General features: G+C 34.4%; 1 protein-coding gene across 4 annotated transcripts in view; it reads right to left on the bottom strand.

Moving 5' to 3' along the window:
- Positions 1–16,468, bottom strand: part of LOC150101606 (kinesin light chain-like) — a 465,700-nt gene that overhangs the window by 349,625 nt on the left and 99,607 nt on the right. For all 4 annotated transcript variants that reach the window (XM_090400088.1, XM_090400087.1, XM_090400086.1 and 1 more), the window contains exon 2: positions 2,582–2,825. In XM_090400088.1, the coding sequence (XP_090256214.1) occupies positions 2,582–2,800 (219 nt within the window). In that variant the 5' untranslated portion in view covers positions 2,801–2,825. The remainder of the gene's footprint in view (positions 1–2,581; positions 2,826–16,468) is intronic.

The following is a 16,468-nucleotide window of genomic DNA, read 5'->3' as shown; positions in this document are numbered from 1 at the left end:
CTAATCACGCGGGAAATTAATGTGTTAAAAAAACGAGATAAAGCGTCACGACTGCAATATTGTTTCACATTCAGACATATTTTAGTACTTTCTCCTTGTTTTTGTATTTAATATCTCAAACTAAATGTCCCAAAAGGCGCAGTATAATATAAATATTAGGGACACTAAGGGGAGAAATAGCTAAAATATTTGTATTTTGGGGTGATATCTCGTGCATAGATAATAGTAGAACATAGATAAGCAGAATTTCACTAGATAGAATAAAAATCATAAATTGGGACACAACACTAGCCTGCAGTTTATACTCTTCATGGATCCGATCACTACCAACTGTCTTGTACCTCCTTCATAACCTTTTCTTTTCAAACACAGTTTGTTTGATTTCACTGTTCATCCATTTCACTTCTACTCTATATACCTGCCTAACGCTTGAAATGCATATATACAGTCCTTGTGTCATATACTGCCTTATGAATTTCGATGCGCTGCCAACATCTTTGGTAGACAAATTAACTCCAGCTGCTTCTTTGAACCAGTCAGGTGTTAAAAGTTACCTGAATATACATCAATCCAGTAGATGATCATCATGCACGTTCACCAATACCAAAAACATCAAGAATAAAGGCAATGCATTTTTATCGTTGGAAAATGTGGAACAAAAATTATTAGCATTAATGAAACCTGGCCTGGCCAAATGAGGTTATCCTTATAGGAATACAATATTATTTATAATGTGTATTCAGAGTGAACACAAAGGATGGGGAGTGTTGCTAATAATTGCAGTTGAATTAAAACCAAGTAATATAGAGGATCTGAATGGTGGTACCGAGTAATAAATAAAAGCAGTGGGTTTGAGGCTGTTCATAAAAGGTAGCAGTTACCAGAACAAAATAGGATGCTACTATAAAACTTCTTCTGAAGAAGACTGAACTGCACAGACAGATAAACTTTTGGATATAAGTAGAATTATCATTACAGGTGATTTTAACTATAGAAATATAGACTGGACGAAAAGTTACAGATGGATAACTAGCTTAAGTAGCAGTGAAGAAAGGGACTTGTGGTGCCAAAATATTAAATCTAGTAAAAGCATCTGCATATAAATGGGTTAACTGTTTTCCCTCCGATGGGATGAGAAAGTGAGCTTGCAGCTTTAATTTGGTATGGGGCAAATCATATGAGAGCTTTGAATAAAAAAGGTATAGCTATTAAACTATAAAGTAGGCAATTTTAATAGACTGAGAAGGAAGCTGGAAATAGTGCCTTGTACCTCAGCATGAAAAACTGCATGGCAGAGAAGTCAGCAGTGATTGAGAAGTGTTAAAGGATGTATGAAGAAAGCTTTAGCTGACAAAATCCCTAGACAAAGAAGAATAAATGAGTGTTAAATGGTTGAATAAGACTCTGAAGCAAGAGTTGCACAAAAAGAAAATTTTATGGATCTGGTAATGGAAGAAAAGTGATAACTTTTCTTCCATTACTGGAGCAGAGCAATATACAAAGCAGGCTAGGAAAGTGACATTTCTGGTGAGGAAGGTGAAATCAAACTATGAAATGCAGTTAGCCTTATTTAAACTGTGTTATAATAAATGAGAAATAGCCCTGTGTGAATTCCCCCCCCCTCATCTTAATAAAAACCTGAAAAGCAAAGAAATGATGTTGAAACAATTAAACAAGATGCGACTATGCAATGATACTGAAAACTGCTTGACTGGTGCTTGCAACAGAGACAGAAATATTGGTGTAAGTGCCTATATGCAAATAGTGTCCGCAATGCAAGACTTTTCACCCCTTTATGTTAATCTTGCCCATGAAAGTCAAACTACAGAGTACATTAGTATTAGTATCATGGTTGGACTAAGGGTTTTATATATTCTGGAAAACCTGGTATAGAAACTAAATGTGGAACTTTAGATATCATTTTAGGTTAATAAGCAGGAGAATGATCTCAGATCAGATGAAATTCATCTACCACCTAATTTATTTATTTATTTTATTTTTTATGATTTTTTTTTACTCACCCATAAAACCACAAACATCTATGCCCATAGTGGGATTCAAAGACACAGTTGTTGGTTGTCGAGCAAATACATTAACCACTCTGCAAAACAGGCCTGATCTAACTCCACAAGTTCTGTGGCTTTAGCTGGAATTATGGTCAAAAAAAAAAAAAAAAGGCTACAAGGTGAGTGTTTTAAATTTTCCAGGTGGGAAGACGTGTTACCTCCACATGAGACTAGCTAACTCACCTTTAGTTGAAAAGTCCTTATAATGATTCTTACATTCTAGATGGTATACAAATCCATTATGGAAGTCCTTATGACTGTCACTCTGAAAGTCAAACATTTTGTACAATTTCTGCTACTTTACTTTTGATATTTGTCATCAGATCTCATATATTTAAAAATTTAAATGAAATAAGCATTTCACATTAAAGAACTTAATGCATGTGAAAGTTCTTAAGCAGCATCTGAGAAAAAATACAATGCAGAATAAAGGTAACATGCTACACGCACCATGTGGCTTATAAGTTGTGTATTTTCATGTTAAATTTTCCTTAATTATCTTTAAAAAGTCTTACCTGTGCCTCACCAAGACCAAGTTCTATGCTTTCTAATGTTTTTTTAATAAGGGAAGCTTTTTCTTCTACTACATTGCTATCACCCTTTTCCTGCTGAACTGCTTTTAATGAAGACAGCAATCCATTCAAGATTGAATTATGTTCATTCTTTAAAGCTTCGAGTCCTTGAAGAACTGTTTTGGTGTTATTGATAATTTCCTCTTGGGTCATCTGTGTCATTTTGCCAATTGATTCGATCTTCTTTCTGAAAAAGAAATACAGACATATAATTTGCAATCCTGTTATTTAAAAATAATTTGTCACCAAAAATATTTTTTCTATATACTTCAATTTCAAAGGCAGAACACCTTAATACAGAAAAGAATATTAAAAAAAAAAAAAGAAAGAAAGAAAAGAAAAAAAATATTTACCATCACAGAATGTAAAATAATAAATAAAATAAATAACCATTCAAAGGATGCACAATCAAGAATCATAAAATATCCAATTTCTGTCAGAAAAGGTAATATCCCAGGCCTGTAGAATTTCCACAATCATTTCCAAGAGGTTCTTTCTATCATGTTTCTCTCATATGTTACCTCAAACTCATTCAGTATCAGTAAGGATATAAACTATCCCATCAGGATTCCTTACCCCACTTTTTCAGGTTTAAAAAAAAAAATTCTTTAAACATACTTCTCCTCTTATGAAATAAAAGTTCAAATGTTCTTCAACACACACAACAGTATAAAAAAGGAAGACCTATCTCTGTAAGTGATAAGGACCTTATCGTTAAGGCAGTATTTTGTCTTGATGTTCTTCAAAATCCCGCTATCCATAAATCATTATTTCAGTGTCCCTTTCCAACTCCTGCCTTTTACAAAATGAAGGAAGGGAAGGAAAATAGTACAGTCTGAAAGATAGCAGTTCGACAGAATGCAAAACCTTGCTTGTAGAACAAGCAACTGAAATTCCCATCCATGAAATTCCTATGCCAGACTGGTTGGCCGAGTGGTTAGCATATTCGCTCTGCAGCCAAAAGGCTGTGGGTTCGAATCCTGCTGTGGGCATGGATGTTTGTGATCGTCTGTGGAAATACTAGTGGTGGTAGTGTTCGGTGGTAGATGGCATTAGTGTAGTTGGGGTCAGTTGGTGGATTGAGTGGTGGAGACAGAGCTGTAGAGCAGGTGCCCTCCCTCGATGAGTCTTTGGACTCCCTGGAGGTGTCAAATAATAATAATAATAAATTAAAATTAAAAGAAACACACGTACACAGTGAAAATTATTTAATTATAAATATTTCATCCTAAGTATCTTAGGACATCATCAGTACAGTAGTTTAAAACAATAATAGGAATAACATACAGTTAGGGTGCATGATTACAATAGAATCTCATTAAACGTGCATAATGTGTTACAAAAAAAAAATAATAATAATAATTATTATTTAACACAATTTTGTATGACAATTTCCCATACTTTTGGAATAGTAAGAATGTCGTTGCGGTTTAAGTTTGGTCTGTGTAGTAGGGTTTCAGATATAATCCGAAAACAACTCAAAAAATCATCAGTCACTTCTCCACACATCAAACCAGACAGGAAGAAGTCCATAGGATTCCCATACCTTACGTCAAAGGCATATCCAAACGTCTTTCTAAAATTATGAAAAAATATAATTTTGCCACTACTTACAAACCTATCAACCAAATTTACAACTTGTTACCTTCTCCTAAGGACAAACTCTCACCTTTGATGTTGCCTGGAGTTTATGAAATTCCATGCTCATGCAAATTGTCTTACTTTGGACAGACAGGCAGGTCTGTTCAGAAACACATCCCGGAACATCAAGACCACATTCGTCTTTTTAAACCGCAGAAATCTGGCCTCTCTCAACACGGAATTGAAAATCCAAACAATAGGATCCATTGGGAAAAGTCTAAACTTTTACATAGATCTTTATATAAACATGAACATTTATACAAAGAAAGTTCTGAAGCCCTACTACACAGACCAAACTTAAACCGTAACGACATTCTTACTATTCCAAAAGTATGGGAAATTGTCATACAAAATTGTGTTAAATAATTAATTTTTTTTTTTTTTTTGTGACACGTTATGCACGTTTAATGAGATTCTATTGTAATCATGCGCCATAACTGTATGTTATTCCTATTATTGTTTTAAACTACTGTACTGATGATGTCCTAAGATACTTAAGATGAAATATTTACAATTAAATAATTTTCACTGTGGTTAATACGTGTGTTTCTTTTAATTATGATCGCACCACAGGTTTCGTTATTTTAAAAAATAAATAAATAAATAAAAACAATAATAATAATGATAATTACCATATTTTCCGGCGTATAAGATGCACTTTTTTTCTTTGAAAATAGGTCTGAAAAACAGGGTGCATCTTATACACAGATATTCAGTTTTTTTATTACTTTCATTTCTGGAAATTTTCTCTGTTACGAGTTACGCAATTTCTTTTTTGCTTCCTTCCAGCGTGTGAGAGCATTCCAGTTACATAGAGTTCAGTGGATGTGCATGCACTGTCATCGACGATAACAGCTGTGTTCCTGTTTGTTTAAACTTTCCAATTGTCGCAGTTGTTGTGAATGGTGATAAATTTCTGCCATTAAATTTTCTCTAAATTTCTTGGCAAATTATGGCTGAAAAACGTCAGCATTGCTACAATATTGCATACAAGCTACGTGTGATTGCGTATGCTAAAGGACATGGAAGCAGGGCTGCAGAGAGCTATTTTGGGCCACCCCAACTGAGAAAATGATAAGAACTTGGTGGAATCAGGAAGAGGATCTAAAAAAAGTTTTTGTTCTAAAAAATGTGTACAAAAAAGGGGGTGCATCTTATACGCCAGAAAATATGGTACTTGTTGTACTAGTTGATTTACATCCTCTTGAACCACTGCAAACAACCATAATGTATCAGTTGTCATAGGGATAATATAGTTCGGTGATGACAAACCTTTTATAGCTAGTGTACCAAAACCACAAAATTAAAAGAATCTTTACCTTACATTCCACTATTGGGATATAAACTAGTAAATATTCTCTAAAGAATGTTGTCCAATATTTCCAATTTTATGAAATGTAAATACACACACACACACACAAATGTACTAAAAAAAAAAAATCAGCTAAAGATTTTTTATTCCCGTATATATAGGGAGTAGACGAGGCCTTTTAGCCCTATCTAACTTTTGGAAACTGAGTGAGCAGTTCAATCTCCACTGGTACCCAATCAGAGATAGCTGGCCTGAGGCTATTACTAATTAAGCGGAACACAGTGAAGAGAGACAGCTCAACAAGTGCCGCCATCTCGTAGTCCCTAACACTCGTATTTAATGTCTGAAATAATGTGGGTTCTACGGTCGATTTTCTTGAATTTCCGGGAGAAAAAAACCAGCTTGCCCGTGCCAGAGATCAACTAACTCGGGAACCGGTCAAAAAAAAGCTTAGAAAAATTTCTTCTAGTCATCTACTAGATTCGAAACCAAGAAGTCTTCCTTCGTGCGGTCAAGCACCGTGGTGTGCAAACGCCACATCCACTGAGCTACAGGCTCTGTGTAGCTCAGTGATACAAATGTACTAATAAAATTTAATTATTAAATCAAAAATTAATTTAAATTTATAAAATTTTATTTACTTTAAAAGGATATAACACATTAAAAATAAATAAACTGGACTAGCATACAAAACAATTTTCTACACAGGATGTGAATATACTGGATGCCATGATAACAAAGCATTCTTTGTTTGCAAACAATAACTAGAGATGGCACATTATATTCTCTTCCAAAAAAAGTGAATTTTCAGAAAATAATTTAGTTACTTGACATTTAAGTAGTGTACCAATAAAATACTGTCTAATATGTGCCTTTTGACATGAATGCCACAGATTCAACACCACTGACAGAATCCATGAATATATTCATATATCTCATCAACATGTAAATTAAATAGCAGTAAGCCAAACTATCAACTAAAGAATACACATCCTCCTGATTAGCATTTCTCTGCCTGGTACAACTCATTCATATCTATTACTCAGTAAATAATTTTTTTGTTTCATTTTTTTAAATTTTTTTTTATTTCGCAGTAAATAATGCAAATATCTGAACAATGAGGATGATTTCCCCCCCCCCAGCCTGTGAACACACACGTGCATCTACAGACATAGGACACACTGGGACGCACAGGGCTAACCACCTTATCCTCGATACAGTAGCGGTAAAATGTAGAAAAATCCTTGACACTGCAAGGATGAAATACATATACATAAAGAATGGCATTGCCAAAATGTCAAAGCTTTTTATATTAATAGATTGTATACAGTACAGTTCCCCAAATCCCTCAGTAAATAGACATTTAGTGGCCTTGAATGATCAGCTTAATACTATGTATATCATGCAAATATATATAAATATATATTGCTGTAAGAATAAAGATATTCCTGTTCAAATTTGATAATAATAATAACAAATTTAGTTTAATCCTTTATCCAAGTGTGAGCAAACAAAGTTTGCGCCTGAAAATATCTTCAGGACTGGGGTAAGGTGGTACAACACAAGGTAACCCCAGTCCTGAAAGTATTTTCAGGCGCAAACTTTGTTTGCTCACACTTGGATAAAGGATTAAACTAAATTTATTATAGTCTAAACAAGTGAAAAATAAACTTTCAATAATAATAACAATAATAAGTAATTAATCAAAAAAATAATCTCCCTGGTGCATCTTGTGTTGGCTTTTTTTTGGGGGGGGGGGGAAATGATTATGTATACAGTTAATATACGGTCAATTCACAATATACAGCTTCTCCCAGTCAAGTCAAGTCAGCTATGCCTTCTCATGGTGTGGCTTATTTCTATAAATTGGCTTTGGTGACAGCGAATATTCTTGCTGTAGTAGGGATAACTTCCTAGTTGGAGTAAATGCCAACTAATCCTAGGTGGTAGATGACTTTCATTGTACAGAAAGTTTTCGGTATCAAGACCACATTATGATATAAATAAAGAGTTTAATAAAAATAGGCAATTAAAACCCGACAAGTTTCGTAAGTCGTAAGACTTACATGATCAGGGTAATGGTACAGAAAAGTTTTACACAACAAAAGCCTATTAACAATTAATTACACAACTTCACAACTGTTACATATAACTGATAAACCAGAATACAAATGATAAATTCGTTACTGTATGTGTGTTGGAACGTTGCTAGTTGTTGCTATCGCATTCTGTGGTATCATGTGTGCTATATCCTAGGTCCATGGCAGTTAAATTTTTGATGAAAGCAGATCACACTTGATGTAAAATTAAGCCTTAAGTTTTAACAACAGGAAGTTTTTAAATGCAGCTTCACACCACCACCCATTGTTGCAAAAGATAGGCATAATTAAAACTTTATGAGACATGGCATACAATATATCAAGCATGTCGATTAAAAGGAATAAAGAGTTGCACTACCTGAAGCAGAACCTCACACTTAATGGTTTTGAACTCAAGACAATCATAAAAATTCTTAATCCATCTCCTGCAACAACTCCCTTACTTAAACAAGATTTCAAGAATGCAATCAAGCTGCCTTACATCAAGCATATCACAGACAAAGTGGCTATTGCTCCACAAGTACAATGTAAAAGTTGTTTACCTTTACAAAAAATGTATTGCAATTTTGCAAATATACAAAAAATACCTTTACAAAAAATATACAAATATATTGCAATTTTGCAAATATACAAAAAATATTGCTACATCCACCAAAACCTCCATATCACCCCATGAAAAAACCAGGTATATATCAGATTTGTCGCTCTTGTGGTATTTGTTATGTAGGCCAGACAGGAAGGTCAGAAGAGATCCACGTCTAAACACATAAAAGGTGTTGAAAAAAGAAGAGAGCATAAATTTGGGGCCTGGCATTCCACACAAGCGCTACTGGCCATCATGTAGTAGTGGCAACAACAAAAATGTCATATACTGATTGTAACTATTTTAAAAAAAAATTTCAAGAAGCCTTGCAAATGCTTAGGATCCATACACAATGCAATAAAAATCAATGCTTAATTTTACATCAAGTATGGTCTGCTTTCATCAAAAATTTAACTGCCACAGACTTAGGATATAACACGCATGATACTACAGAACGTGATGGCAACAACTAGCAACGTTCCAACATGCATACAGTAATGAATTTATCATTTGTATTCTGGTTTTTTGATTATATGTAACAGTTGTGAAGTTATCAAAAACATCCAATATCTGTAATTAATTGTTAATAGGCTTTTGTTGTGTAAACTTTTTTATGTACCAGTATCCCTGATGATGAAAGCTTTACAACTTATGAAAGTTGTCAGGTTTTAATTGCTTATTTTTATTAAACTCTTTATTTACATCATAATGTGGTCTCAATACTGCTAAATCACAGAAACTTATGTTTGCATCCAGATGACTTTGGTGGTATTTCAATTGAAATACCACCACCTTGCTTTATTGGGGACCTGAAGTAATTAAAGCCATGTTTGGTTTCCAGAACACGAGTTCCAGTTTCTGCCCCCCCCCCCTCCAACTTTCAACATGCAGTGTGAATGATACCCTTTGATGATATGCCAAACATACTGCAGGGATCCAGTATCTCCTCCACCTATGAGAATACAACAATAAAGCAGTTCTGCAGGCTTGGTGCCAGGTAGTGTATGGGACAGACCAGATAGTAATGCATCTTTTATGAGGCTTCCTGATCAAATGGCACATAATCTCATTGCCAACTTCATTGCCAGGTCATGTATGGAAGGGGTGTGTGTAATGAAATGTGGCTGTCAAGTCCATAATGTGGTTCAGAAGCTGGATACTTTCTGTCTGGGTGACATGTTCAAAAGTCTATTTTTTCTCACTAAATGTTTCTCTTCTCTTTTTCTCTTCAAATTTTGTAACATTAAACATGAAACTAAGTATAAATAGGTATAGAGTCTCTGCTGTTCAACAAAAAACAAACGTCCCTAAAATTCCGAAAATTTAATTCAAAAATCTAAAAAAAATCTTCCACGTTCGCTTTACCAACATCCGTGCTTCCAAAAAAATTGACATCCTTTTCCAATCAAGACAGTACTTCTCTGCCAAACAGTCAAAACTGTGGGACAGGCGATCTCTTGTGTGTGTGTGTGTGTGTGTGTGTGTGTGTGTGTGTGTGTGTGTGTGTGGAGGGGGAGGATATGAAACAATGGTCAATATTATTTATTTTTATTATTTTTTTTATTTTCATTAATGTACTAAGTTATGAATTCAAAAATTATTATCATCATCTGTACAGACTATTGCACGCAATGCTCATCCAACCGTGCCTTAAACTGATTCAATATGTACATTCGCAACACACTCGGGCAATGCATTCTACTCACAACCACTCTCCATGCAAGGAACCTGCTCCTTACTCTCCTCTCCTCACACCCTCCTTATGCAGCTTCCAGAGATCGCCTTTGTTGTTCTACCCCCCCCCTCCTCCCATTCTAAGAAAAATCTCTTCCATATCCACCTGATAGCAACCCCTGACTAGCTTATATATCGCAATCGTACCCCCCCCCTCTTCATCCTATTTATGAGGCTTTGCAACTTACATTTTCTCAAACTGTCCTCATACCCCTCATTCCAAAGACCATGACTACCTTTGTGAATCTTCTCTGGAACTTTTCCACCTTCGTCATCATAATTAATTTTTTTTAAAAATATCTTTGTGCTATTTATTTTTAGTTTTGTTTAAAGTATAACTGTCTACTGTCATAAAATTGTAAAACCACCATAGTTTTACTAATAAAATATCAGATCATCCCAAAAGTAATGTTTGTTTTTCATTAATGAAATGTTGCAAACTTCGAAATAAGTGGTAATCTGAAGTTGCAAGATCAGGAGAATACGGAGAATGTGCAAGCTTTCCTAGCCAAGTTCCTCAATCTAGGTACAGGTGATTCTTGCACTATGAGGGCAAGAATCATGGCGTTATCATGGTAAAAAACAACACCCTTTCGAATGACCAGAGAACACCTCTTTTCATTCAGTTTTTCATTCAATCGATTGACTTGTTCACAGTATACCTCAGCTGTGATTGTTTGGTTCTGTGGCAAGAGTTCAAAGTGTATAATATCAGCCATATCCCACCAAATATTTAAGACCATCTTGTTTTGGCTGAAGTTTAGCCTGTTCCCCTGAATGAACAAATCCACTGCCTTCAGTATTTAACATTCTTGTAAAGTGACCACTTTTCATCACCGGTGACTACACGACTCAAAAACAGAGACTGAACCTCTTGAGAATAAAGAGCAGTGCAGATTTATTTTTAGTTTTTTGTTGACTTGCTCTCTTTGACTGTTGTTTTTCAGTTTGTGAGGAACCCACTTGATGAGCCTTAGACACTATTCCAAGTTCTTGCAAATGGTGATGGATGGTCAATGAAGATGAATTAAGATCTTTTGCTAAATCTTCAACAGTTTTGTGCTAAATCATCAACAGTTGTTTTTGGAATTTCTTGCAATGGTGACTTCCAGTATATCATTATCGGGAGACAGGGCATCCAGAATGAGGGAAGTCTTTCAAGCTAAAGTGCCCCCTTGTCGAAATTTTTGCAATCATCATTGGCACTTTCGCACAGTTAAAACATTATCGCCATACACTTCTTGCACATTTTTAGTGTTAGCAGCACTGTTGCTTTTTTTTTTTTTTTTTGAATTCATAAAACATGATGTGCCTAATGTACTCATTTTAGAAATTATGGACTTTACAACCATGTTATAAATAACTCTTAATATTCCAACATTTTGATCTTCATATCAAGATAATTATCTGGAGCATATACAAATATACAGGACAAGCTAAGTTACATTACATACAGTAAGATAGAGAAACAATGAATTGATCACAAGTTATTCTACTGGCATGACCTCTAGTAAAAAAAAAAAAACATTTATGATAACATGAATAAACATTTTTTCTTACAGATAGAATTACAATTGTTATTTTTGATTTAGGATCCTGTATTTTCTACAGTCCTGTTTATAGTTGCTCTTAGAGAGAAAGGTTCCGTGGGTCGAATATATGCCTTCCATATGTTTGGGATTTTTAGACCATCATTATTGTTCAGATTGGGGTGGTTGGTAATAATCTCACAGGCTTCCTTAAATTTGCGTTCATACCATGTTTTAGTGTGATGTAGACAACTAGTGCTTTTCCAGTCATGGTATGAACGCAAATTTAAGGAAGCCTATGAGATTATTACCAACCACCCCAATCTGAACAATAATGATCGTCTAAAAATCCCAACCATATGGAAGGCATATATTCGACCCACGGAACCTTCCTCTCTAAGAGCAACTATAAGCAGGACTGTAGAAAATCCAGGATCCTAAATCCAAAATAACAATTGTAATGCTAAAAATAGGACATCATTGTTACGGAAAGAAAACTATCTGTAAGAAAGAATGTTTATTCATGTTATCATAAACAGAATTTAGCTTGATGTAGTTTATAAGTTTTTTTTTTTTCACTAGAGGTCATGCCAGTAGAATAACTTGTGATCAATTCATTGTTTCTCTAGCTTACTGTATGTAATGTAACTTAGCTTGTCCTGTATATTTGTATATGCTCCAGATGATGATCTTGATATGAAGATCAAAACGTCGGGATATTAAAAGTTATTTATAACACGGTTGTAATGTTCATAATTTCTAAAATGAATGCTGATCACCATATAACACTAAAAGAAAGGATGCCTAATGTACTCTTCAGTAACCTCCATAGTAATAGGGTTATTTAAACAATAACTTGCAAGGTGGAATTCCTTAGAATGAGGCCACCTCAGCTTAGCGGTACTTATAAAGCTTTAAAAATTCATGTTTAGACAAGCTGAGACACGTTTAAACAAGTACAGTATAAAAACAAAATTACTTTTGGGATGACCTGATATATGCTAAGAAAAGTATAGTTGATATTGTTGATATAAATACTGTGTGTGGGGGGGGGGGTGCATGCTATTTTGCAAAATGGGGAAGGGCATCTTTTTAAGCAGTAAGCAGAAGAGAACATGAAATAGTAGATTATTCATGTACAGTGATTTAATTAATGAACTAAGATTTTGGCTGATATTTAGTCTATCAAAACATCAGTTAATAACCAGCTCAGAAAGGTCTTGGCTTACAATGGGTTCCTGATAAGGATATATTAACAATTAACATGCTAAAATGTGTAGGTCTCTTATGTTATATTTTAATAATTTTAATCCTGTTTATAATGAAATGATACAGTGTATAAATTGTAACACCACTGTATACAGTACAGTACTGCACTGTAATAAATAAGGAAACATACATACATACACATACAGTAACTGTGTGTTTACTACTAAAATAGTCATTTGGAAAGAGGAGCAATAATTCTTCGAAGCTACTGCTTTATTAAATGGACAATTCATCAGAGAATGCAGGTTAATTCCAAATTCTTGAAATTCAGAAATGCAACAAAGCATTCTAAGGATGGTTCATCAGATACATAACTTGAGGAAGGTCTGCCTAAAAATTTGCATTACATCCATTTCAATCTGAACACTGCCATTTCTTTTCTGCATAAAGTTCACTGCAGCAAGCAACTGCAACTTGCATCACTTTATCTATTCTGCTTAATCTCTCCATATTGGTCCATTTCTTCAAACAAATGAACTATGTTATTAGCAGAGGTAATTACCGCTGCCATTTTTTTTTCACTGTAATATTTTTGGGGGAACTCAGCAACATCTATTTCTTTTCATTTTTTTTTTTTTTGCAACTTTGTCTCCTAATTACTCACTTGAGAGCTCTTCTTCAACAGCTTCCATCATTTAAAAGTGAATCATTTGTCGACTTATGACTACTTGTACTAATGATGGCCATCCTATTAACAATTTCACCAAATGCCACTTCACACTTGTAACTCATAGACCAGGTTGTTATTGCTGTCTTCAAGGCATATTATTTAAGAAATACTTTTTCTCAGGCTATTGCTGCTACTGATGGTGAGACAATGCTCAGAGACTTTTGGAAGAAATATCTTTGTGTGTGTGTGACACAAAGGATTAGATGAAGCATGGAATGAGGTGACAGCAGAGTGTATGAATGTTGTTTTGAAGAAGCTGCTGAAAATATATGTTCACACATTCACATGATTTGACAGTCTTACAAATGATTTCTGACAAGATAATCCTGCTAACTAATGAACTGAAGTTGGAGATTCATAATAAGATGTAGAGCATCTTATGCTCTACATCTCTCCAATTTTGATATCAGGTTTAATACCACTTTCCTTCATAATGTGATCCATTATAGATAATGAATAACAGAGTGGATAATGTACATCCTTGTCTGACACCTGATTTAACATTAAGCCACCTGTACTTCAATTCTAACTTCTGACTTACTCAAACTTTCCATGTGGATCATATTTGTCTCTCTGTTTTCTCATTTGGAAATATGGTGGCATAAACACCACTTGATATTGCCTCTCATTCGAGAAGTTTAATGTTTTTACATTGAATACTATAACTCCTTCCTTTTGCTGATTCTTACCAGCTGTATAAATCATCTCATAGACTTACCTGCTTGAGTTATGCTGAACTTCTTAAAACATATTTCATAAGAAAAGTTGCTTCACTAAAATTTTTAAAAAATAATCATTCACACTATCTCACAAATAGTGTTAATGACATATTATTTGTTATATTAATCATATTTCCATTAGTTGTATTTGTTATATTGACTGACTGATATGATTGATGGACTATATTAAGTAACAGTTGGTCAGGCATTTGTGCCATGCATCAGACAGTGCAGTCTATGGCCATTAGCTCAATATGACATGGGGATAAGTATTTCAGCATTGACTGATATTTAAGAGATCTTTGCAAGAACTGATTTTTTAGGTAGTCATTTCTATTGGAATTAGGAGAATGGATAAAGGATCTTGCACTTCTTCTTCTATAAAATTTTCATCTTTTATCACTATACAATAGTACTGCTGTTTGTAGTAGCAGTGGCATTTACATAAGAACAAGATCTATAACATTCTGCTTGATGAATAATATTTTCTGTGCATTTCAGCATATATTCAGTCTGAATATGTATGGCAGATGTTCTCTTTATGTTTATCATTGCTGGATATCTCTTCCTCCATGGGATTTCAATTGCCTGTAAGCTTTATTACATCCACTTTTATGTTGCATTAATAATATTCTTTAGTGATTGTTAATTTAAAAGTGAATTATTTGTCGACTTATGACTACTTGTAATAATGATGGCCATCCTATTAACAATTTCACCAAATGATATGAAATACTGTACTCACAATTTTAGCAATATTTCCTATGTCCTCTAAATTTTAGATCCTTATCCACCATCACTAGATCTCTTACTTCCTCCACTTCCAACAATATATCCTCACCAAGAGTCTATATCCCATTTTTGATTTCCAAATTTTAAAACCTTACATTTTGCAACATTGAACTGGTATCCACACTCCTGTGACCATTTACTCACTATATTCAAATCTTCTTGTAAGGCAATAACATCTGCTCTACTCATCATTTTTCATCCCAACTTTGCATCATCTACAAAAACTGTATAACCCCAATATCATTAACATACAGGTTTAACATCAGTGGCTCTTAAAAAGACTCCTGACACACACACACACACACACACACACACACACACACACACACACACACAGCTAGTGACTTTTCTCTTCTGGGATATTGTTCCACCATACACAACTTGTTAATACCTATCAGACAGCCAATCTCCAATCCAGTGCTCTAGTCTAATATCCAACCCCATCTGCTGTAGTTTGACTATCAACTTATCATGCAGTAATCTATCAAAAGCCTTTGCAAAGTCTAAGTATACTACTGTGTATTCATCTTCCACGTCGAATGCAGTTGTGACCTTACTGTAATAAGTAAGTCTTCATCATCATCAAATTCCTGACCTGTACCCTCAAGGGGTGTACATGGTCAGGAATTTGATTCATTACTAACTTCATTTGTACAATTTTTCGCCAAATCAATCTGTTACCTGTTCAAGACTCCAACATTATCAGATCTTATATTTCTATCTTCTAAGGCACTTTTACCATATCAATCCACCTATATCTTGGTCTTCCTCTGGATCTTTTTCCTGCCAACCTGGCAGAGAACACTTTCTAATCTTTGCTAATCTTTCTTTTCCCATTCTGTTTAAGTGACCATACCACCTGAGATTACTTCTGCTAACACATTCCTGGATGCTAACAATGTCAAGTTCCTTCCTAATATCCTTGCTTTTAATATGATATTGCCACTGATGCCATCTGTTCATACCCCTAATCTTTCTCGGCACTCTCATATCAGTAGTCTCTAGTCTTTGGTAAAGTGTTTTATTTCTAACCCAGCTCTCAGATCCATAAGTTAAAATTGGTTTAAACACTGTCTTGTATACAGCTAATTTAGTGTTTTGACTAATTTCTCTCTTATTCCATATAAATTTATTTAGTTGACTTCCTACTATACCAGCTTTGTCAATTCTATTGTCTATTTCCATATTTAATTTACCATCTTTACTAAAAATCGTGCCTAAGTAGCTGAAATGTTTTACTTGTTCTATAGATTCTCCATTCATAATGCAGTTGAAAATATCAACTGCATTATGAATGGAGAATCTATAGAACAAGTAAACCAATGTATCAATTGTGGTAGTTTATGCACCCCACATGGATAGGCCTGAAGAAGAGAGCGAGAAATTCTATGAAAACTTAAACTGTTTTGGACTGCCTACCAAGGAAAGACATTTTTTGGATGATTTTTTGGAGACCAATGAGAAGAACTCATGGTGGTAGCA

The sequence above is a fragment of the Typopeltis vanoorti genome, chromosome 11, assembly GCF_054136105.1.
Source record: "Typopeltis vanoorti isolate ZY-2024b chromosome 11, IOZ_Tvanoo_1.0, whole genome shotgun sequence".
NCBI classification, from domain to species: Eukaryota; Metazoa; Arthropoda; class Arachnida; order Uropygi; family Thelyphonidae; genus Typopeltis; species Typopeltis vanoorti.
Note: the sequence above shows the minus strand (reverse complement) of the source record. Positions and strands in the feature narration are given on the sequence as shown.